We start from the raw sequence: 23,403 nt of genomic DNA, 5'->3' as shown, positions 1-23,403 counted from the left end.
TTGTGTGTGACAATGTGCATGTATTTAAAACTACTCCTCACCAGAAGCCCTCTAGTGGTATAAAAGGCTAAACTCATGATGAGAAGCACAAATTCCTATTAATTATCAGCTAATTCAGCATAACTGGCCTAATGATCAGCAACTATTGTGCTTATATACTATAAAATGTTTCGCAAATCAACATAACATTTCTTATAGTGGTAGCGAGCAGTAAATAAGCACTTTGTTTGAAACCGCACACAACATCTAAACCGCTTATCCTTCTGGGTTGCAGTGGGGTGCTGGAGCCTATCCCAGCTGTCATTGGGCGGAAGGCAGGATACACCCTGGACAGGTTGCCAGTCCATCGCAGGGCTGTTTGAAACCAGTCAAAGTAAAATAATACTTTAGATGAACAGCTGCATTATTTTTCATCAGTTCAAATCTTAAAACCACTTCAAATCAGCTTCTGTCCTGCTCCACTGTTTACAGTCTATAGAGAGGGAGCAAACAGGCAGACTGTGCTGATTTAGGCTCACAGTAAAAGTAAATTAACACATCAAGGAACATCTAAAGATTGATTATGATGATGTACACTGTGTCTGTTGTTTTAACATTTAATCAACATTTTATATTTTAGAAATTCAATGCAAACAAGTAATATATGAAAAGTATGAAATCAATTGCTTGTAGGAACTGTGTTCTCGCATTAAAGGTGCAGTGTGCAAGATATAGTGGCATCTAGTGGTGACGTTGCAGATTGCAACCAACTGAATCTCTGTCCCTCACCACTACCTTTCCAAGCGTGTAGTAGAACCTACAGCGGCCGTCAGGTTTTCTGTCATCACCTGTCCAGATTTGATTTTGCTTCTTTTTGTTTTCTCTTCTTTAACGGCAAGGATTCACCCTCCCTCGCTTTTTCTTGTGCTAAATTATAAGACTGATTCTATGTTTGTGTCAAAATTTGGGTTCTAAAACTTCTCACAACACAAAATCAGCCAGCACCGGCAGCAACCACTGATTCTCTACATCATTTTTCTACATCTTCCAAATGGAGCTACAGCACCACTAAATTCAATCTGCTACTTCAACCTAAAAATGTGAAAGGCGTCCTCTAAAGCCAGCATTTGGTTTGTCCGTTCTGGGCTACTGTAGAAACACTGTGGCGCAACATGGATCTGTTGGAAGAGGAGACGCTCCCTATGTAGATATGACGGGCTCATTCTAAGCTAACCAAAACACAATGACTCATAGTTACAGGTGATTATACACTAATGAAGACATGGTTTTGTGTAGTATATTCCATTTCTGCTAACAGATCCTCCTAAATCTTACACACTGCACCTTTACACAATTATTTGTTCAAACTGAATTCTTATATGTGAACTTTTAATTACTGTTTAATTGTTGTTCATATTTAATTTTAACATGTTAAATGGAAAGTTGTATTTTTAAGAACTAAATTTTTATATGAAACACTTCAATTCAGTGTTGTTTCATAAGCTACTGGGGATTTTTAAAGGGAAGTTGTCAACTTTCTAGCTACTTAGGGGTGCATCTTTGCTAGCCATAAATGAGCATTGTAGGGATTAAGATTAAGTGACTCATATTAGTCCCACAATGGGGAAATTTCACCTCAGCATTTAATCCATCCGTGCAGAGAAACACCACCTACACACTAGTGAACACATACACTAGGGGGCAGTGAGCACACTCGCCCGGAGCAGTGGGCAGCCCTATCCGCAGCACCCAGGGAGCAGTTGGGGATTAGATGCCTCGCTCAAGGGCACTTCAGTCACATACTGTCAGCTCAGGGGATCGAACCGGCAACCTTCCAGTCACAGGGCTGGTTCTTTAACCTTCAGCCCATGACGGCCCCTGATAATTTAGCAGTTATTGCATACAGCTGTGCATACATATGTTTTATTAAGTGCCATTTTTAATCACTTTGTTCTTACGTACCGATATAGCACACGTTTTCACATGCTTTGATAAATAAGACCCCGGGGGTTGTGATGTCTACAACACAGTCATGCATTTACTGTCCAATAGCACCAGTAAACCTACATGTGTCGGCTGAGTTTTTACATGGGAGCTTTTAGAAGTGGACATCTGGTTTCTATCACCACCACTGTAAACAATTCTGACTCAGTAAGTTTCTCTAGAATGGAGCATTTCACACCAAACCACTCTGAATGAATCTGTTTACATCTCAACCACTTATTTATGCTGAAATTTCTTAAAATGAATGGATGCAGATTCACCACAGCATGTGGGTGCCTTGGAGCAGTCTCAGTGACCCAGCAAGAGGGCTGGGCACGGTGATCAGCTCACCAAATTGTGCCCATGGCCATGGACAAAGCCGTCCATCGCTGCGTGCGTGCATACATGACCCAAGGGATGTGCCAGTGGGTGGGTGGGTGGGGGGCACTTAATTTTAAATTAAACCTGATTAAGGAACAACCATAATTATTGTAAAGTGACAACCTGTCACTACCTTCCCTTTTTGCCCACTTCATACTCAGCAATTAGTCCATCTCACTTTTTCTCTCCCTCCTCACGCTGCTCTTGTTTGTCTGGACTGAAGTCAATAGAAGAGCTAATGTTTTCTCTGTCCATCAGCTGACCTCGGCGTTCCCTTCGGTGTCCTCTGTAGACGTGGACGGTTGTGTGCTGTTATGAAGAATGAGGGGAAGCCTGATTAATGCTCACCACACCTTTCTGTCCTCCCAAAAGCAAAAGGTTACCTGATTTCCCATTTGGGCTTTCCCAGAAACTTTCAGAGCCGTCAGACGACCGTGTAGACAGATCCCTAAATCTCTGTCTCTGAAGTTAACCACAGATGGAAGGTGTGGACAGGACGCTGCTTTGTTTTGTTGACCCGCTGCCCTGGCAACAGCTGCGTTACGGCGGGCAGGCATTCCGTGATTATCGCTCCACTAAATACTGTAGTCGGCATTTTATGAGAGAAAGTGGATGCCAGTTTTTCAGGTGGGTGGTTCATCGCGGCTCGGCTGCCAAAGCTAGTAGCTCTTTGGCTCCGGAGGCCTCTGACCTTTGTTGAACTGGTGATTGATGAGATAATGGCTTGAATTAATCAAGACAAAGTACGTGTCACGCTTTTAACATGCCACTCAAAGTGAGAGATATGACCCTTTAACCCCAGCTAAAGAACAGACAGGGAGATCATGACACCACTCGCCGCTTGCATACATTATAGTCGTGTGTACACATTTTGGACATTCCATCTCTCTAATCAGACGTGAAGATAACACTCACTGTTTCAAGTCAGTTTCTAAGGAGTTACCAAAATCTGTCCTGAGCTGGAGATAAAAAATGAAGCGTCTAGACTGTGAACTCCCTGGTGATCTTAAAGATCAAATAGGGCAAACGGACACCCGGGGCTGTCGACATCCACTGAAATCGATCTTCCGCTGCTCAGCAATTCTGAATAATGCAGTAAAGCATCATTTTCGTGGAATATGGCACAAGCTGAGATCACTGACTTTGTTGCAAAGCAGTCTTGTTCGGCCTACCCACAAGAGCAAGACCACTTTGCTGTCTTAAGGCTATTTCTTTCAATCCAGATGACCTCTAGATGTGTAATACATAACAGTCATGCCTGAAATATGGAGTCTGTTCCATGTAAAGCAGTGAGGACGTTAGATAACAGATAATCCACTTCCATAAAGGTTCTCATACTGGGGTCCAAAAACTGATTAAAAGCTACTGAGAAAATGAGACAAACTGAGAAAAACAGCCACCTGGAAGACGTGGTAAACACCAAATCTCTCCCATCAGATAAACACTTTAAAGCTTTCATCTTTGAGGGAGAGGAGAAAATCAAGCTGCTTCAGATCTGAAAACATCCACAGGTGTTTCTGTCCATCCTTCCACTGTCAGAAAACAACTCAGTGCTATGGGTCTGAAAGGATGTGTAGCTGTCAAGAAGCCTCACTGAGAAAAGGAGACAGACACAAACAAAGAAGCTGAACAATGGACAGATCACCCCAAAGTCCAACTTCTTGAGCCTGTGCATTGGACATTAATGTCATGTGGTGTGAAAACTCCCAACCCAATGCTTCTGACCTTTAAAGGACAAGTTCAGGCTTTACAGGTCGACCCTCACCATATTTTAGCCTGTTTTTATTCTCCTCACTCAGTAATGACACTTCTTTCAGTTTTACCCACAAAATCTTACGTAGTGCAGCTTGAAGAAATAGCATGGAAGCTCCTTAACCTCAGGATATGTTAGCATGTCTATTTGCATGGGATGAACATAACCTGGGGTTGTTTCTATGTTTTGTTGTATGGTAGGTAGAAATGACATTACCCCACCTCCCCTAGGAAAACTAATCTTGCCACACTTGTAATTTGGCCAATTTTACAGCAGCCATTAAATGCAGGTTCCAAAGTTTCGATGAAAAGGTGTATGATTTACAAAACCAGAAACAAGCTGGATTTTTGTCTACATAGGTGAGCAGGCACTTCAACATCTATAAAAGTTGTTTTTATTGTGTTTTAATGTTGTTTATTGTGTCAGTTGTACAGAATTGTTTGATATGAAGAAAGCTCCAAATGTCTGTTTTATCTCAGCACAGCTGTTTTTGTGGAGAGGTGTGAACTGTTTTTAACAACAGGGGGTTTTCACCTCTCCCCTTTCAGCCCTCATTGCTCACTAGCAGCGCAACAACATTTCACACGCACAGAGACAACAGAGTCCTTGTTCATCTGATAACAGAGTTATGGGGAACAAATCTGGTGTTTGATTATATTAAATCAAAATATCTGAGTCAATTTCCACTCTACCCACTAGGGGGCTGCAGAAAGAGGTCAGTCGACTAATATCCAACTGTTGGTGACTGCGTCCTCTGTAAGGAAATAGATGGGAACTAAATAAAAATTGCTATTAGTCAAATTCTACAGAGCTCTGATTGCACTTTTCAGTCATGATGCAGCCAGTATATGCCATGTACAGTGCTGTATAAAGAGCAGAAGCAAATTTAACAACCAAAACCAAAACTCTTTGAAATGAAAGAAGTCTTGAGGGCTGGTAACCAGGGCCAGGTTTCAGTAATGCATCACCGCGCTGTTACTCACTCACAGGAAATTCTTAACCTTTGGAGAGAATGTTCAAAATAAAACTTACAGTACCATCTTTGTGCTGGGATGCTTTTGAGAAACTCACTCTGGATAATAATTCATAGAAATCAAAGGCATCACCCACTCTGGGAGACTCCCTGACTTCCTATCTCTGTTTGTTTTTTAATTAAAAGACTGACAAGCCTCCCAAGCAAAGGGAATGTCCATTAGCTGAGCTCATCAGACCCTGGAAAACAAGCAGCATCCCCATCACAGAGCTGGCCACTTTATCAGAAGCCTTCGGCCAGTTTGTGGAAGCAAAAGGTGGGTGCTTTTAATAATGTGGCCAGTTAGTAGACGCACAAGGCAGGTGTTTCTAATAAAGTGTCCAGTTGGTAGACACACAAGTTAGGTGTTTCTAATAAAGTGGCCACTCAGTGGATGCACAAGGCGGGTGTTTCTAATAAAGTGGCCAGTTAGGGGAAGCACAAGGTGGGTGTTTCTAATAAAGTGGCCAGTTAGGGGAAGCACAAGGTGGGTGTTTCTAATAAAGTGACCAGTTAGTGGATGCACAAGCCAGGTGTTTCTAATAAAGTGGCCAGTCAGTGGAAGTGCAAGGCAGGTGTTTCTAATAAAGTGGCCAGTTAGTGGATGCACAAGGTAGGTGTTTCTAATAAAGTGGCCACTCAGTGGATGCACAAGGCAGGTGTTTCTAATAAAGTGGCCAGTTAGTGGAAGCTCAAGGCATGTGTTTCTAATAAAGTGGCCAGTTAGTGGATGCACAAGGTAGGTTTTTAAAATAAAGAGGCCAGTTAGTGGAAACATCTATATGCATCATGCTTCCATCAAATCTATGTAAATTTTTCCTTCATTACATTTCATTTATGCTTTACTGTTTGACAAAATGACCCTTTAGGCTATATTTAGATGTCCAAAATGATCTCAGTTCCAAGTACAATATTCTGATTCCTTACAATAAAACAAAAGAGAAAGGAATTCTCATTACAAGGTAACTAACAGAATGTCTGCCCTCATTAATGCATTTCAGTCAGCTGTATTGTGATGAAGGAGGGCGGGGTCTAAAGAATCCTAATTGGTAGAAGGCCAAATACTGACTGGAGTCATTCCAAATGAACTATTTCATGGTTGTAATTTCTTCAGTATTATTGCAAAACATAAAAGCAGTCAGAAAACATATTTTACAGAAAATAACACAGAAGCCTCAACAACTAACTCTAATATCAGATGTTTCAGATGTTAAAAGATGTTCCATTCTCTTCAGGAGACTCACTTTCAGTTTCTCAAAGAAATCTGCAGACACACCTCCAAAGTTCAGTCTTAGAAGTCGGTCAATCATTTTCTGAAGTAATCCAAACACATTCAGTGCTGTTGAGGTCTGGACTCTGGGGTGGTCAGTCCATTGTTCAGCTTATTTGTTTGATGTGTCTGTCTCCTTTTCTCAGTGAGGTTCTTCTTGACAGCTACACATCCTTTCAGACCCATAGCGCTGAGTTGTCTTCTCACAGTGGAAGGATGGACAGAAACGCCTGTGGATGTTTTCAGATCTGAAGCAGCTTGATTTTCTCCTCTCTCTCAAAGATGAAAGCTTTAAGTTTCTGTTTATCTGATGGGGACAGTTTTGGTGTCTACCAGGTCTTCCAGGTGGTGGTTAGGAAAAGGTATCTTTTAATCATTTTTTTGAGCTTCAGTTTGAGAAACTCCTCAGAAATATCTTTGGAAATGAAATGAATTAAGGTAGGTTTCTGAGTTTTGCACAGAACTGTACAGTAATATTGCACATTGTACCTACTGTAGCTCAAAAATTCAGCTGAAAATAATGTGGTGAAAACTGAGATCTGCTGTTTATGCTTTCGTGGTACACAAAATACTACCGATTGTGGTGGAGGGTTCCTTGTTGAAGTGGTTCTATATAGAACCATAAACACTTAAAGAACTATTTGCATGCTTAAATAGTTCTTTAACTCATGAAATCATTCTTCAGATTGATGGTTCTGTATAAATCCATTGTCTCTACTAAGGACCCTTTGTAGAATCATCTTTTTTGAATGTGTATGAAGCAGAGATTCTACAACGTGTCGAAATATTCTGGTTCAGCACTGTGGACTGTGGTTTAGCCTGGACTTTGTGTGCGCCTGTACGACACAGGATGGGGATTTAAGGAAGAATGCAGTAATTACTCTGCAAAGTGGCTCGGGAATGCAGGCAGCTTCGCTTCAAGCCATTCAGCTGTGCTGGTGCTCCCCACCGTAACCCGCCCTTCCAAATGTCTCTTTTCTGAGTCAGACATCCACTCCACACTATTTGCGACAGAATCAGCTGGCCAGACTCCTACTGTAAATCTCTGGCGCAGAGGAGTGATGGGAGGAAAACAGAAAGGAAGGGAGGACAAGCTGGAACACTGATTTGTAGTATGACACACCAGCACATTTCAGAAAGAGAGACCCCCAACAAAGGTCTAATTCTTTTTCATCGTCATTGTTGACTGCCGTCGCCAGAGGCATCCAACCACAAACTTGTTTTTCACTGGGAAAGCTGGGCAGTATCTCTCCAGTTGTGACATGATATCCTGCAGTATGTCTCCTGTGGTCAGCAGTGTTACAGATGGCATGTTTCAGATACAGTACTGCACTGTGCTGCGATGACACAAGCACAAATTTATGATTTTATAATTTTGAATTTATGAATTTGACACATTCTCAGCTGAGCGAACTAAACACTTTCTGTGGGCAACACTGTGTGCTGAACTAACATCAAAGCCCCGTCTGCAAATAGATGTATGAAGCACTGTGTGTACCTTTCAAAAGTTAATATTTTGTGTCCACCTTCATGGGAACTAAGGCATAAACCCTGAAAAACAGCCCCAGCCCATTATCCCTCCCCCACCAAACTTTACTGTTGGCACTGTGCATTCCGGCAGGTAATGTTCTCCTGGCATCTGCCAAACCCAGGTTCGTCTATCAGACTCCCACATGAAGTGAAGCGTGATTCGTCACTCCAGAGAACACGTTTCTACTGCTCCAGAGTCCAGTGGTGGCGTGCTTTACACCACTCCAGCCAACGCTTGGCCTTGCACATAGTGATCTTAGATTTGTTTGCTGCTGCTCAGCCATGGAGGCTTGTTTCATGAAACGTGTCTGAAATGTGTCTGAAATTGTGGAATGAAGTAAACATATGTTCATTGTTATATGACAAAAAGTTCATGAAATGACTGCAATATACAGTGATGGGTGACTGAATGTTCTTCTTCTCATTCAGCAGTCCATGGCTGCCTAGCAACAATACCATACTCTAAAGTATCTACATTTCATGGCAAAATACTTGTTTGTGTTGATTATAATTAATAATAACTTTAATTAATTTTTGAAAAATTGTGCATTTTATCATATTTTATGCTGGCCACCATTTTATAAAAGCAATTTGCATCATGCCTAAGAAACCCTTCCCTGTGATAAAATCACAGCCTCAAGTGACTTATTGCTTTATTATAGTATATGTATATGAACCATTCTGCTGAATTAGTTCAAACTGCTGTCCCTCTATAAAAAAATGAAAAGCAATTAATTATTTAAACAGATAAGGATATTATGATCTATTTAAAGCCAAGACATTAACTGAGACGGTAATAAGCTCAATATATACAAAATCATCAAAATCAAATCAATTTATAGGGTTCTGAAAATAATGCATACATTTTTAAAAACTCATTTTAAACAGATCTTTTTTATTTCTTTTAAAGTGAAGTTGAAAGATTTAGATTTATCATGAGTTTAATGATCTGTGCTGAACAAAATATGTAAAACAAGTTATGGCTAACACTAAACATACAAACAAAAATACACACAACACTAAACATACTTTTACACTTAAAGAAGAATTCTGTCAATTCAATATTTCTGCTTAATATTATTAAGATGTAAACTAAGTCATTCAGTTTGATTTGGTCTGAAATGCGTTCTACAGAATCTTACTGAGTCGGAATCTTTCAGAGTCTATTCGGAACAGTGGTGGTGATAGGAACCGGAATGTCATTACACAAAATGGGTTTGAATAAGTTGCTTAATACCAGAGACACTGCTTTTAATAAAGTTTTGACCTAAAACATATTTTTCGAAATCTTTTCATGGCAGAGAGGTACATGCAGGTGTTCTCAGCCAAAATAGTCCCAAAAGATAACTTATTTTTTAGATTTACCACTATTTCACCATCATCTACTTTACATGTAAACACCCAGAAGGAATATTAGTAACATCAGCACTAGTGGAAGGTGGAAAGCTCCAGTTCCCCTCAAAACAAGAGGTAAGTTAGCGGTATGAGAGCGACAGTCGTGGAGTTGGAACATGCAGCCACTGCTGAAAACTGGAATCTGTGTTCATGTGATTTTATGTTCAGGTTAAAGTTGAAATTCTGAAGGAAATAAATACATTCTGATGAAGCTGATTCTGTCCACTTATATAGCTGTAACAAACTGCACTGCTTTTTAGATGGAAAAGAAATGGAAAAGGTCAAATTAGAGCCACAAATACAAACATGATTAATTGTGATTAAGTGCACAAATGAATCTGATTAACTGTGATTAACTACAAATGCTAATGAGATTATTAATGAATACTAATTACTAATCCATTATATTTTCTTGTGTTTTCATGTGTTTTCCTGGTAAATATCTAAAACCAAGGTCTTTTTTTTTAAACAGGACTGCATGAAATTCAGAAAACATATTTGATGTTTTTGTGGAATAGAAGTAATAGATGTAAAGGTTGCCAAGAGAATTCCTTGAGTTAATTATTTCAAAACAGTAACAACGTTGGTATGTCCGTCACCATGTGTAAATGATGACCAAACCTTCCAAACCTTTGTGCAATTTGCCACAGCCTAGATCAGTGTTTCCCAGCACTGGTCCTGAACTTCCTCCTGCCTCGCATACTTTAGTGTTTTCCCTGCTCTAACACACCCGATCCAACTAATCAGCTCAATAACGAGCCTGTCCTGAGCTAAAGTGGGGGTGTTGGAGGAAAAAAAAACACCAAAATGTTCAGAGCAGGGGGTACTTCAGGAAACATAAGGCCTTGATAATATTTTCATAACCCAAGAGCTGGGCTATGGAGGGTGGGTCATATGTAGAGTGTTTTCTTGTTAAAGGAAAGTTTGGGTTGTTGCACACCGTTTCTGCTGGCAGTGGATGGAATGAGTCTGCCTTACACACCACCTTTGCCAGAGGTTTTTGTGCAGACACAGCTGGCTTGCCAGGACAGTTTACTGCCCCTGGAACAACTGAGCCATTTGGCGATCTCCACCTACTGCAGAGAAAGTTGAGGACCAGGCCCACCAACCATACTGTCCACCCATCAGCTGACTTACATACAGAAACCATGCAGCCATATTTAACACATGTAAAGTTTACAGTTAATCGGTAACACAATATGTGTATATGGTCAATTCCACCGAATTAGTTCAAACTGCAGACCCACTGTAAATAAAATAAAAAGGATATTATGATCTATTTAAAGCCAAGACATTAACTGGGATGGTAATAAGCTCACAGAATCACCATTTATACCGTACTAACCCCTAAATTTACACTTGTACAAGATTTAGATTTATCATGAGTTTCATTTTTCAAAAAAACACTAAACAAAAAATGGTGCCCTATGTTTTCACATCACTACCAAAACACAAAGAGTTTTAGTCTTTAGGCAGAGCCTTATTTTAGCCACACCCCAGCACTTTAGAGCAGGAAATGAGACTGCATCCCTGTCCCTCATGACCACATGGTGAGCAGTTAGATCCCATTGTTTTGAAGCGAATGTGTCCCAAAGACTGAAAATCAGTGTGAAACATTAAAGATGGTCACCACTTAAAAAGAAATTTTAATTTTTTGTGTTTCAGTAAAAAAATATAATGATTTTATGTGCGTGCAGCTGTTAAAAGCTGTGTTTTCTAGTCGTGTTCTGGCTGAGTTTTTGAGCTCATAATGAGGTAAAATTGTCACTACCGAAACAGTCTGTTTGTCAGTCAGTCAATTTGATAAAGATTTGGGTAGTGTTATGATTGCTTTCGTAGTTGTTCATTTAAGGTAGTAGTTCATTTAAGGTGGAATGGAAAAATTCAAACAAGAAGCTGGCGAACAGCTGATATCAGCTTCATATCATATCATTCATATTAGGGGTGGGCGATAACAAATAATTGTCCCCTCCTTCTTTGAAGGCATATGATGCCCTAGCACAGAATAGCAGAATAACACTGCTGCACTAGTAACATCCACAACAACATCAGAACAAATGTCTCTCTTCTTACAGAGGTCATGGCGCCTCCCGAGAGACTCTTTGCATGGCCATTTTTCATGGCAACGCCTACCACGCTCCCACAGCAGCACGGCCAGTGGTGGATGCTTCACTATGCATGAAAGGGCAAATCAGAGTTAAAATTGGTCTAAAATTGTGTAGTGTAGGCCTGGCTTAACACAGTCCAAAGCAGTAAATACTCCATTGTAGTTTATAAGGTGAGGTAAGAAAGCCCTCAGTCACAAACAACTGATAATCGTTGCGTGGTTACACTTGCCTCACAGTGATGATAAAGCTCCTCCAAAACCGTACATTCTTCCCATAAGATCACCTCCCGTCCCACAGCCGAGTGCGGTAATCCCAGGTGGAGGGTGCAGGTGCAGAGCCTGACTCCATTTTGCATAGGGGCCTGCACCCATAGAGGTGCAGGTGGGCTGCTGGTTGCCAACAACATTTACACAAACCACTTTAAAGAGGCACTGTCAGGCAAACACACATAAACAATGATGGAACAGTTGACGTTTTGTGGAGATACCACATCTACGGCAGGTTTCCTTGGATATCAGAAGGAGTTTAAACATCAACTCGAAGGGGGCTTGCTAATTTTTCCCTTTGTCACTCACAGACACTCGTGCTCTTTTTCCTACTGGGGAGAATTAATTATGACATCATTGCGGAGGCGAAATCAGTGCAGTGACAGATCAAGAGCAGAAAAGGCAAAAAAAACACAAATGGCCATTAAGCCCCGAGCCATGACCTCACTCTGAAAGTGCGTTTGCGGGGGTGGGTATGTGAAAAAATATTCTTTTTTCATCCTTTTGCATGGATACATCAAAGCCGTAGGTGCCCCTACAGCCTAGAGGTCCGCTACCCAACCGGAGCCCAATGTTGCCTGAAAAAATATCAGGTTTCGGGCTGATTCGTCATGCACATCAGGCTTGAATCGGCCAGGGATGTAGGCAGAAATAAATTATTGAGAAGGCCTGTGAAAAAGCGGGTGGGCCAACTTGGTAAATACAGTTTTCAAACTACCCTAACTGTTCCCACTCCTCGGCTCTATGGTGATACAAAACAACAGCAATCAACCAAAAATATACCAGATGCCACTACAGCCTAGAGGTCCACTACCTGACCTGGATTCAACACAACCAGCACTTTACATCAGGGGTTTTCAGCCTTTTCCACCCCAAAGCCCATCTGTATATAGCTATGAACCATAGCAGCCCACAGGAAAACTAATATCAGCTTTATAACTACAATTTTATTTTTCTTTTCTTAAATGCTGACACTGAAAACCTGAGACTTGAGGCCTGAAGAAGATCAGATCATCCATTCTGGTTGTCAGTAGGTTTGCAAAATTTGCAGGTAGTTTAAAAAACACCACATAATGTTAAAAACATATGGGTGTGGTGATGTTAAAAAAGAGGAAAAGGGAAAACATGAGTAGAATTGTAGATGTGGTCTGTGATTTGGAGCTGCAGTCCATCAGGTTTTCACTGAAAATCCTCCACTAGCCTTTACACTGCCTCTCGAGATGTCTCTTTAGTTATAAGGATTTTTGTGATTCATTTGAAACCTTTATATCTGCTTCTTTGTGATTGGTTTATCAATCTGAGTTGAATCACTCAGGTCTAAATATACGCTCCTTGATCTGTGAGTTGAAATCAAATGCAAACCTTCGCCATTATTTTATGGCTCATCTGTCGTTTTTAACAGCAGCTTGTGCTGAAAGTCAGTAAAGATTCAGATGTTAAAACGTACAGATCATGCTGACTGTACCGCACCGACGTGCTGCCGTCTGCACGCATGCCCACAGCTGTGTTGTCTCAAAGTGAGAGTTTAATTAGCCTAGTAATGCAGCGTTCTTATTTGTCTCTATTGATATTTATATCGGTTATAATTTGATTTTTAATTATTATGTTCATTTTTTCCCCTTATGGTTTTTTGTGGCTTACAGTGACACTACTAGCACACTATGAACTACTGCCTCCCCTGAGCACAGGCCTGCAGACCACTAGAGGGTGCTTCACAGCCCACTGGTGGTCTGCGGCCCATAGGTTGAAAAACCCTGCCTACACTATAAAGTGCACGCTTGCTCAGTGAAGACAACATAACTGAGTTCAGTAAACCTTAAAACGAGTTCACAGTAAACCTTAAAACATAATTCTAATCATGCTAGACTAAAGCACACTGGCATGTCAGACTCATAGAAGACATGACTGAGGCAAAATGGGCAGCTAATATGTGCAAACTTAAAAAAAAAAACTAAACCTAATCATTAGGCTAAAGAATACTTTAGCCTAATGATTAGGCGGGCATGAAAAATGTTTATGGTCCATTCATGTCTTACCTGTGACTCAGTAATGTTGCACTAAAGTAATGTTAGAAGTTTGCTTTGACATTTCCCCAAAGACAATGTCCACTTTTGCATTAAAAAAGGACTGTAAGTACCAAATTCACACAAAACTGATGTCGACAGCATTTTTTAAAATTGTTTTTGGCTTTGGATGGGTAGAAAACAACATACTCTACTCTATCAGGCATGGAAATTTTACTTTTATACGTCCTACAGGTACATCTTTTAAGTGCAACTTGAGCTTTAAATTCAAACACTGGCACACTGATAATGAACTGAATGCTTGAGGCAATGGGGAATAGCAACGGTTGCTAAGCAGTGATTGGAGGGCTGAGAAAAGAAAACAGTTTGGGCAGAGAATGCAATGATTTTATTGGCCAGCACTCACAGAAACAAATCAAGTTTCATTATCTTATCTGAATTTTGTTTCCCCATTTGATTGGGTAGGCTTGTGTTCATCATTCAATATAGAAACGTTTTCTTTACTAAAGAGCCCTTAAAGAATCAGCATTTGTGTAGTGTGTAGCCAACATACTGTAGTAATTTTAGAGTGTTTATATTATGTATTTTAAGTATTTTGTGTGTGTGTATGTCCTAAATTTTGGCTTTGGCCAACAATTTTCATTGTCGTGCATCATCAGTTACACGTTAATTGTGATTTTTTAAATTGCAACTTTAATATTATAAAGACGTAATTAGAATTTGCAGTTGTATTACAAAGACTGTGCACACTAAATTCACAATCACCCTTGTAGATTCACAAATCTGATTGATCTGAGTTCATGTATGATTATTTTTCACAGAAAATTAACTCCATACTTCTGCAGCCCCCTATGATTAGATATCAATAGCCAAAAACTAAATAAATAAAAACCTCTTCAGCTCAAATTTGTGATCCAGTTACTCAGGCCTTGAAACTTTAGACTGTAATCTTGTACTGTAGAGCTTTTCAGATGTTTTACAGTCATTTGGCACATGATATATTAGTGTAGATCAGTCCAAAGTTAATACTCTTTTGATCGAGGCTATTTATACTTAAGTGGGTAGGCAGGATCCAGCCAAATATGCTGATCCAAAGCTACAGCACATTGTTAATCATCACTTGGGTGCGACTGTCCATAGACATTTTAACCAACATCTGGAAGGAAATGTCTTAGTCCAGCCAACATGAAGCCCTTTTTATCTCACAGGCCAAAAGAAGAAGACAGAAACCTGACGGCCCAGATATACTTCCCAAATCTTCGACGTGCATAAAGATACATTATTGTATGTCTGCACTGTCCCCTCAGGGAAATCTAGTTGCGTCATTTAATAACAAGGCGTTCACAAGACACATCACAAGGGGAAAAAAGGAAGAGAGGAAGTAAATGTAACATCCAGAGATGGTGCGGGTAGTTTTGCCAGAGGCCAATAATTGTAAATAATTCAAAATGTTTTCAGAAAGGCTTATATTTATGGTTTATTGCACCAGTGTAGAAATGGAGGGAGGCCGTGCCAACGTAAAGAGGAGCGTTTGGAAGCGGGACGTAGACAGGGTGGGTGGGTGGAATAAGATTAATGCACCGCCTCTGAAAACAGAACCTCGTTGCTGGGGTGGATCAGTTGGAAACTTTTCCAACGTGCTGTGCTTATGAACGTGTGAGAATGATGGTAAATTAGCTTATTTTGGCTCATGCAGCCTTTCAATAAACAATTATCCACAACCCACAAAACTGCTGAAGATATTTACATTGAACGGCAGCACAAGATGAGAATAAGTTACATATGAACAAAATAAAAAGGAATTTTTATTAATGTGCACCTATAGACACCACAGTCAAATTACGTGTTTTGTTGAATTTCTAAGTGAAAATAAATGAACACATCATCCACATACAGTGAACTTAAGTATAACATTCTGATTTCACATTTTAGTGTACAGTTGCTATTTGCATGTGATGGACAGGCCGCTAGTCCATCACATGACACACACAGACATACACATCCACACCTATGGGCAATTGAGCACCTACTGAAATCCACAAACATGGCGAGAACATGTAAACTCCACACAGAAGAACCCTGGTTGCCTGGCTGGGGAATCAAACCCAGACCCTTCTTCTAAACAGTAAGTGTGCACTAAAATGTGCAGAAGTGTGTCTCAGTAGAGGATTGTTTTACAACAGTTTTGAGAGGATTTTGGCCAAAAATGTCTTTTTTTAAAACATTGATTCATGGCGAAAGTGTACATTCAGGACGTTGTGGGGCGAAGTAGTCCCCAAAAAAAGGTGAAGACAATTTTGTTGGGGGGGGGCTTTACACATTCAAGTGAAATCAAAGCTATATTATGATTAAGATCAGCTTTATTAGAGATTATACGTCTGCCTTTATTCTATTCAAAACTAAAATATCCAAAATGATCACAGAAAATGAGTATACAGCATTTTGGAACAGTTTTTTTTCAGATTTATGACTACTCTACCATCATCAACTTTGCATATAAAACTCAGAAGACAAGTTTAGGTTCCCTGGTGGTTTTCGATAATAAATAAAATGGCTATGTTTGTGTTGTAGACATTGAGACCCCGGTTCCCAACAGAACCACTGTAAGGAAATCTGAGTCGGTAAGTTTGAATGACTTTGTTTACGTCTCAGCAACTGAATTATGCAGAAATTCTGGAAAATCTGTGGACTTACAGTGCATTACGCATATCTTCAGCTCTCTCTCCCAACATCCTGCATTACTGTATCATACCAAGATGCTGTGTAACAATTAGGTGCTACTTCCGGTACAGTTGCTGTGAGGGCATAAAACATGTCGTGTCATGCCAAATCAGTTTCTCCAGAAAATGACACACTCTGACTTACTTGTGGATCTAATAAACGAGGCTCTACCATGACAACTTCAGACACAAACAGCCATTGATAAGTGCCTTTCCAACACATTGTAGAAGCACGTGTCATAGCTGTAATGGATGACTGTTCATTCCAACGCATTTTATGCACATGACAGCACGCAGGGTCACAGGGTAGTATTAGTTATTCACAGCCTGTTGTTGCACAATCTGACTTTAATTACAGAGGAAAAAGTAAGAATGGGAAAACTGAAATGGCACAAATTTGCTTTAGCATGTGGCTCTGAAGGCCATTCTTAATGAAAGAGAGTTGGCTGTGTGCCGTTGGTAAGGCGACCAAACATCCTTCATTTATTTAACTTCCAGTCAACACAGCCATCAAATACAAACTATTCATTTTTCAGGAGATATGCAAAAGGAAGGAGAAGTTCAGAAACTTATTAAAAGCTACTGAGAAAATGTGACTCCTAACAACCACCTGGAAGACCTGGTAGACACCAAAACTGTCCCATCAGATAAACAGAACTTAAAGCTTTCATCTTTGAGAGAGAGGAGAAAATCAAGCTGCTTCAGATCTGAAAACATCCACAGGTGTTTCTGTCCATCCTTCCACTGTGAGAAGACAACTCAGCACTATGGGTCTGAAAGGATGTGTAGCTGTCAAGAAGCCTCAATGAGAAAAGGAGACAGACACATCAAACAAAGAAATGGAAAAAAAAAGAAATGAAAAAGAAAAATAGCTAGTATATAATGGAAAACAGATTTATATTTCTCTAATGAAGATGAGATGAATCATAATACAGCTTTGATATTTCTTGTGTGTGTAAATCTCACTCCCAACATTGCAGAGCAGGAAGTGAGGCTGCATCCCTGTCCCTCGTGGCCACATGGTGAGCAGTTAGATCCCACTTTTTTGAAGTAAATGTGTCTCAAAGTCTGCAAATCAGTGAGGAACATTAAGAATTGTCACTATCGAAACACAAATTTTCTGTAATTAAGCAATTTTTTTGCATTTTAATGAACAATATGATGATTTCATATGTGTTCAACTGTTCAAAGCTGTGTTTGCTGGCCGTGTACTGGCTGTGTTTATGAGTTTTGACTCATAAATGAGCTAAAATGACAATTGTGGCTAATTTGAGCAAAACTCAGAAACTATAGCCAGTGATTGTTTTAGTAGTGGCAAAATGGAATGTTTTAGATTTTTTTCCCTGTAAAAACAAGGTCTCTGCATATGTGTATCTTCATCAGTCTGGTTAGAAAAGCATCTCAGATCCTTCCTTTTGAAGCTGCTTGAGAGAACATTTACTAATGCAACTCAGTCTTAGGCTAATTTCTGAATGAATCCAGATTTTTTTTTCAACATTGTTTTTGTCCTCGTGTGTTTCTTCATTGTTTTGATCTCCTGGCTGCAAAACAGTAAAAGTGAGCAAACTCTCCTCTGAGGAGGTGTGTCCAAACTTTTGACCAGTAATGTACGTGTGCGATTGCTTCTAATTACGTACAAAGTGCAGGTTTGGTCGAACGCTGTGCAATCTCGAGACAATCGACTGTAAATCAAAGATTTAACACACCCAAAGAGCAGATGACTTCAACTCCTCTCCCAGCAAACACTACCAATACAAACAGGGGTAAAACAATAACTGTATAAAACTGCCATAAATTCAGAGCAGAGAGGAGTGTGTGTGGAGGTGATGCAAAAATGGGAGGGAACTTCATATTTGATTGCCTTCAATTGTGTAACTCCACCTCTATATCTCAGCATGCCACCTCTCATCTAATTCCCTCCTACCTCAACATCTCAGGTCTTTAAAAGCTGTTGAGGCTGCAGGCTTCCACAGCAGCTACTCATTCACTATCTTCACATCACCATCGTACGGTGCTCTCCACTCAGAGGTTCTTAAGGCTCCTGGACTGAAAAGCAAAGAAGGACAAGTGCTTGCCCACGTCTCAGGTGCTTGCAACAGGACAGACATGCCTTCTCTTCAGGACATGCTCACATTTCTGCTCACCATACAGCTTCACCTGTATGGTTGCTACTCCCTCGATCCTCAAGTTGGACTCAGGAAGATCTGCCCATCCTGCCCTGGTTCCATCGGGAAGGGCCATGTAGCTGCTCCTCAGTCCAGGGAGGAGAGCACAACCGTGCTAGCACTAGGAGAACCCTGTGGGGTTTACACACTAGCGTGCGGAAGGGGTCTTCGCTGCATGCCTCCAGAAGGAGACCAAAGCCCCCTTCAGGCACTGCTCCAGGGAAGAGGGGCCTGCAGGAGCATCAAGACCAGCATTGAGACCGTCCGACCCACAGGTAAGACTGCTAACCTCAACAAGTGCCAACTAGCACAGTCTCCCTGGGGTCAAACTCCTGAGAAGAGTTAAAGCTAATGACTAAGTGATATTCTGTACAAAATGAATAAGAACCTGGTGTCATTTGTTATTGAATTGAAAGAGTTTTGGTACAAACTGTTCAATTAGCCTTCCTAATTATCTGTATTTACTCTGTAACTTTCTTATGCATTTAGTTTTTTTAATAAATTTTGTTGGCTGAAAAAGATTATGAGATGGTTCACGAGATGAAGTCATATATTTCTGCATCAAAGAATGGAAAATATAACATGTAATACTCAGTAAAGATCACATATATGTATATTATAATGTAATAGCAATAATATTAGCAATAGTAACTTCATTTATAGAACAATTTTCATACATATCGTAGCTCATATAACGTGAAAATATAATAAAAACTAAATTTTACTACATTAAAAAGGTTATATATATATATATATATATATATATATATATATATATATATATATATATATATTTATTTTTTTTTAATAATACTCCATTTATTAGAGGAATTAAAATGTGTTTTTCTGTATACATTAACTGTTCTTCTTTTCAAAAACTTGTTAAATCCAAAATTGGTCCAGCCTTTTGGAATGAAACTCATCATATATTATAATATGTGTTTTTTCTGAGAAAATAAACACTTTCTGCCTACATTAGAAAACTTTTTTTTTCAAATCAAAATTTCTCACCTGCTTAAACCTTCTCAAAGTTTACTTTGAACACCCTTGGTGATATTTAGTAATGAAAACTAGTCATATCCAAAATGTGTCCTGTTTAAAGTCAGCGATTTAACAGTAAGCGTGCATTAAAATGTGTGTTCTCTATAGAGGACGTGTTCACTTATCTTCATTTAAATCAAGATGACATGGAATTTAACCAGGGGTGCCCAAACTTTTGCATAAGACTGTATCAAAGTATTACGACACCATCCATAGCCATCTGAATAGTCAAACCTCCTCTTAACTCATTTCTCCCACTTTTTCTGTAGCCTTTCTGCTTTCAGCATCGGAGCTTTTTCCAGAATGAACCATATTTCTGTTCTGTTTTCAGAGTCTTGGCCGTCGATCAGTGACAACAGTGAAAAGGTAATAATTCTTACCTCACAGTGTTTGAATAGTTGCAGCAATGAATTAGCCCAGGATTAGGTGTAGTGCATGAGCCACAGAGCAGCCTAATGTTGCATTTCCCTTATTCACAGTGGGTTTGTATGAGAATTAAAATGCAAATACATGCACAGCACTACACAGCAATCACTGTGCTGCCTCTTTCTGTAGGGCCCCTGCCGCAAACTGCTGAACTCTGTCCTCCAAGGAATTGACCTCACAGCGATCCAGCGAGACCAAGACATCTACATCCCCAACTGTGACAAAAAAGGCTTCTTCAGGAGGAAACAGGTCAGTTGATTCAGAGACTGCCAATCTAACCAGCAGTCACAGCAGATACTTGGCATCAGAGCATTTCACACTTCATAACACATCAAATTACATGTTTTATTTTTCTTTTTTTTGAAAATGAGCTAACACATCCTCTACAGAGAACACACTCTATCACCAAACTGTCATTGAATTCTCTTTCATCACGCTCAAAAGTCAACAAAGCACAACCCATGTTATAAACTTTTCTTCCGCATACCACGTGCAATTACGCATCTCCACCAGAGAGGGCTCAGAAACGCACAAACTTACATAGTGTAGCTTTCATTATGTAGAATTTTTTAAAAATCAGTGGCGTACCCCTTTAATGGCAATGTCAGCAAACTGTATGCACCTGTATACGTAGTTTGACATGTTTTGTGAAAATAAGTTAGCATCTAAAATAATAAATACATTTTCAGGAAAATCATTTATTTTCATTCAGAAAATCAACAAAACATTATTTGGCGAGGGCTAAATGAGCTTTGTTCTGATTGGCTGCCCTGTACTGTACCTCATTCCAAAAGCAGTTAAGGCTGAATTTAAATGTAAATGTGTTTTTTGTGACATCACAAAAACAGTTAATTCAAAAACAGGCTGTTTTTAGTAGTTTAGTTCCCGTATATGGACTGTATACACTGGGGAGTGAACAGTACGCTGTGAAACTTCATATGTAAGTTCACAGTGATTTGTCAAAAGGGGGAATCACACATGTTTCTCTGAAGATGACGTGTTAACTTTTTTTCACTTAGAAAATCAATAATAAATTCATTCGATCAACCTCAATTTGACTGTATTTAAAGGCAACCGTAATAAAACAGCCTTAATGAAGTAAAGCCTGGTTGGAGAATGCTCATGTACAAATGACTTATGGCTGTTCTTGGTACATAAACCCACACAAAAAAAAAATACAAAAACAAACATAGGATATGGGCCCTTTAGATCATTACAATCAGCTCAAATAACTTCAATCAGACAAATATGTAATAATTGTAACAGGACTAATTACAGCAACAGATGCTCTGCAGTAAAGAACTGAAGCCTGGATTTAAGTGCTTTATGCACATTATTAATATTTTTTCCCTTTTCCTGTACAGTTGCCATTTTATAGTTATGAGGTTTTGTTGACAGCAATGCCATGTAATGCCCTGGATGTAAATCTGAGTGAATGTTCTCTTTTTCCCCACAGTGTTGGTCATCGCGGGGAATGCAGCGTGGCCAGTGTTGGTGTGTAGATGAGAAAGGAACCAAAGTTCCGTCACGCACCAGAGATGACGGTTCTATTGCCTGCAGTGGTGCTTGAGACACTAGTCTAGAGATTCAAGTCAAGTCTAAAAGAAATCACAACACAGGACTTTAATGGGGAGATGATGAGACAGACGGGTGTCTTTATTGCTTTCTTGCTACACGTTGAACCAGACAGTAAGCCAGGGCTCATTTTATGGTCCTATGATGCCCTCTACTGGGCCTACTGCATTTCTACTTTTCTAATATACACAGATCACAGTAATTCGTTCAGGACAGATTTCAAAGTGGTTATAATTTATCAGTTCAGTTATTTCATCTTACCTAAAATGTTTTCTGTGTAATGGACAGCTACACAGAGTGAGGTGAGGGGGATCACAGAGAGCAATCGTACTAGGGCCCATGGTGCAGGATCCCCCTAAAATCTTTATTGAGCCCCTCATATAAATAATGACCACGATTCACAGCAAAAGATCTATTTTCTTAACAACATACCTCAGTAGTTAGCTTCCATCAGCACTACACAGAGAGAACTGATGTCTGTTTATCTCCCTTGTGTTCTTATATCTCTGTTTTTTTCTTATTTGGCTTAATTTGAGCGGCCCTTTATATAGTGTTAAAATTTAATGATGTATAAACTAATTTAAATGGTCCAAAAATTGCATCACGTTAACTTATTATATTATTTATAACTCTTAAATCTTGAAAGATCTGAATGGCTGCATTCAAGTAACACATCAAAGTATGTACATTATCAAAATATATATGTCCTAAAATCAAGTTTTACCCAAGAGCCTCTTCTCACAGGCATGATAAAATTAGGGCTAATTTTTTATACATCTGTACATATATTTAATACTTTTTATATATAACACACAGACTTTTTTATACATCATTATTCTCAGTTTTCCAGATGAGAGAAACTTTGTATAGCCTATTTTCTTACAGTATGTATTTCTAACTTAAAATCAAGACATTTATTTATTGATCTTTCCTGTTTTTTTACATATTTGTTATTATTTATCTTTTCTAACGTTCAAACTGCAGCTTTTGGGGGATCAAATAAATGCTAATAAGGAACTAAAGTCTGTGATTTTCAACATTTGATGGTTCGGTTCCTCATCTGTGAACATATTCATGGAGTTTTGTTTTGTTTGTACTTAAAATATCTGAAGTAACTGTCAATAAAGTGCTGTAACGAAAGGTACAGAGAACGTTGTTTGTTTATTACTGTAAATGGGCTTTATGTCTGAAAAGTTCACTACCAGGTTCGTATTCACTTTGCAAAGATAGTTAGTGAAATCTTAATAACACATCTATAAGACGACACAAGAGAACCAAAAGGGGGACCGATTTTTCAAAGATTGTTATTCAGAGTGGTTTGGTGTGAAATGGTTCAGATTTCTTTACAGTGGTAGTGATAGGAACCAGGGAGTCACCATGACTACAACACAAATATAGACATTTTATTTACTATCCAAAACAACCAGTGAACCTGACATGTGTCTTCTGAGCTTTATATGGAATGTTGATGATGGGGAAATAGTGGAAAATCTGAAAATAATAATTTTGGGGGGGGGGACTATTTTGCCTCACAACACCCTGCATGTATCCCTAAACCATGAATGACTTTAAAATATGTTCCCTATTTTTGATTTTCAAGTATCCATTATAATTAATGAACTGATATATGAAACTATATATAAAAATGTAGTAGATTTACTATTTTAGATGAAAGCACTGCTGTGTCTGATCCACTCACACCAGTGCAGCACATACTAACACACCACCACCACGTCAGTGTCACTGCAATGCTGAGAATGACCCACCACCCAAAT

General features: G+C 39.4%; 1 protein-coding gene across 1 annotated transcript; it reads left to right on the top strand.

Annotated features, from left to right (window-relative positions):
* Nucleotides 1-2,325: 2,325 nt before the first annotated feature.
* On the top strand, nucleotides 2,326-21,780 carry igfbp6a (insulin-like growth factor binding protein 6a). Its single transcript, XM_036560147.1, has 6 exons — nucleotides 2,326-2,391; nucleotides 5,256-5,385; nucleotides 18,316-18,861; nucleotides 19,959-19,993; nucleotides 20,183-20,302; nucleotides 21,510-21,780. The coding sequence occupies exons 1-6, from the start codon at nucleotides 2,326-2,328 to the stop codon at nucleotides 21,621-21,623; spliced, it is 1,011 nt and encodes a 336-aa protein (XP_036416040.1). The 3' UTR covers nucleotides 21,624-21,780.
* The last annotated feature ends 1,623 nt before the right edge of the window (nucleotides 21,781-23,403 follow it).

This window comes from Colossoma macropomum, unplaced genomic scaffold (assembly GCF_904425465.1).
Source record: "Colossoma macropomum unplaced genomic scaffold, Colossoma_macropomum, whole genome shotgun sequence".
NCBI lineage: Eukaryota > Metazoa > Chordata > Actinopteri > Characiformes > Serrasalmidae > Colossoma > Colossoma macropomum.
Note: the sequence above shows the minus strand (reverse complement) of the source record. Positions and strands in the feature narration are given on the sequence as shown.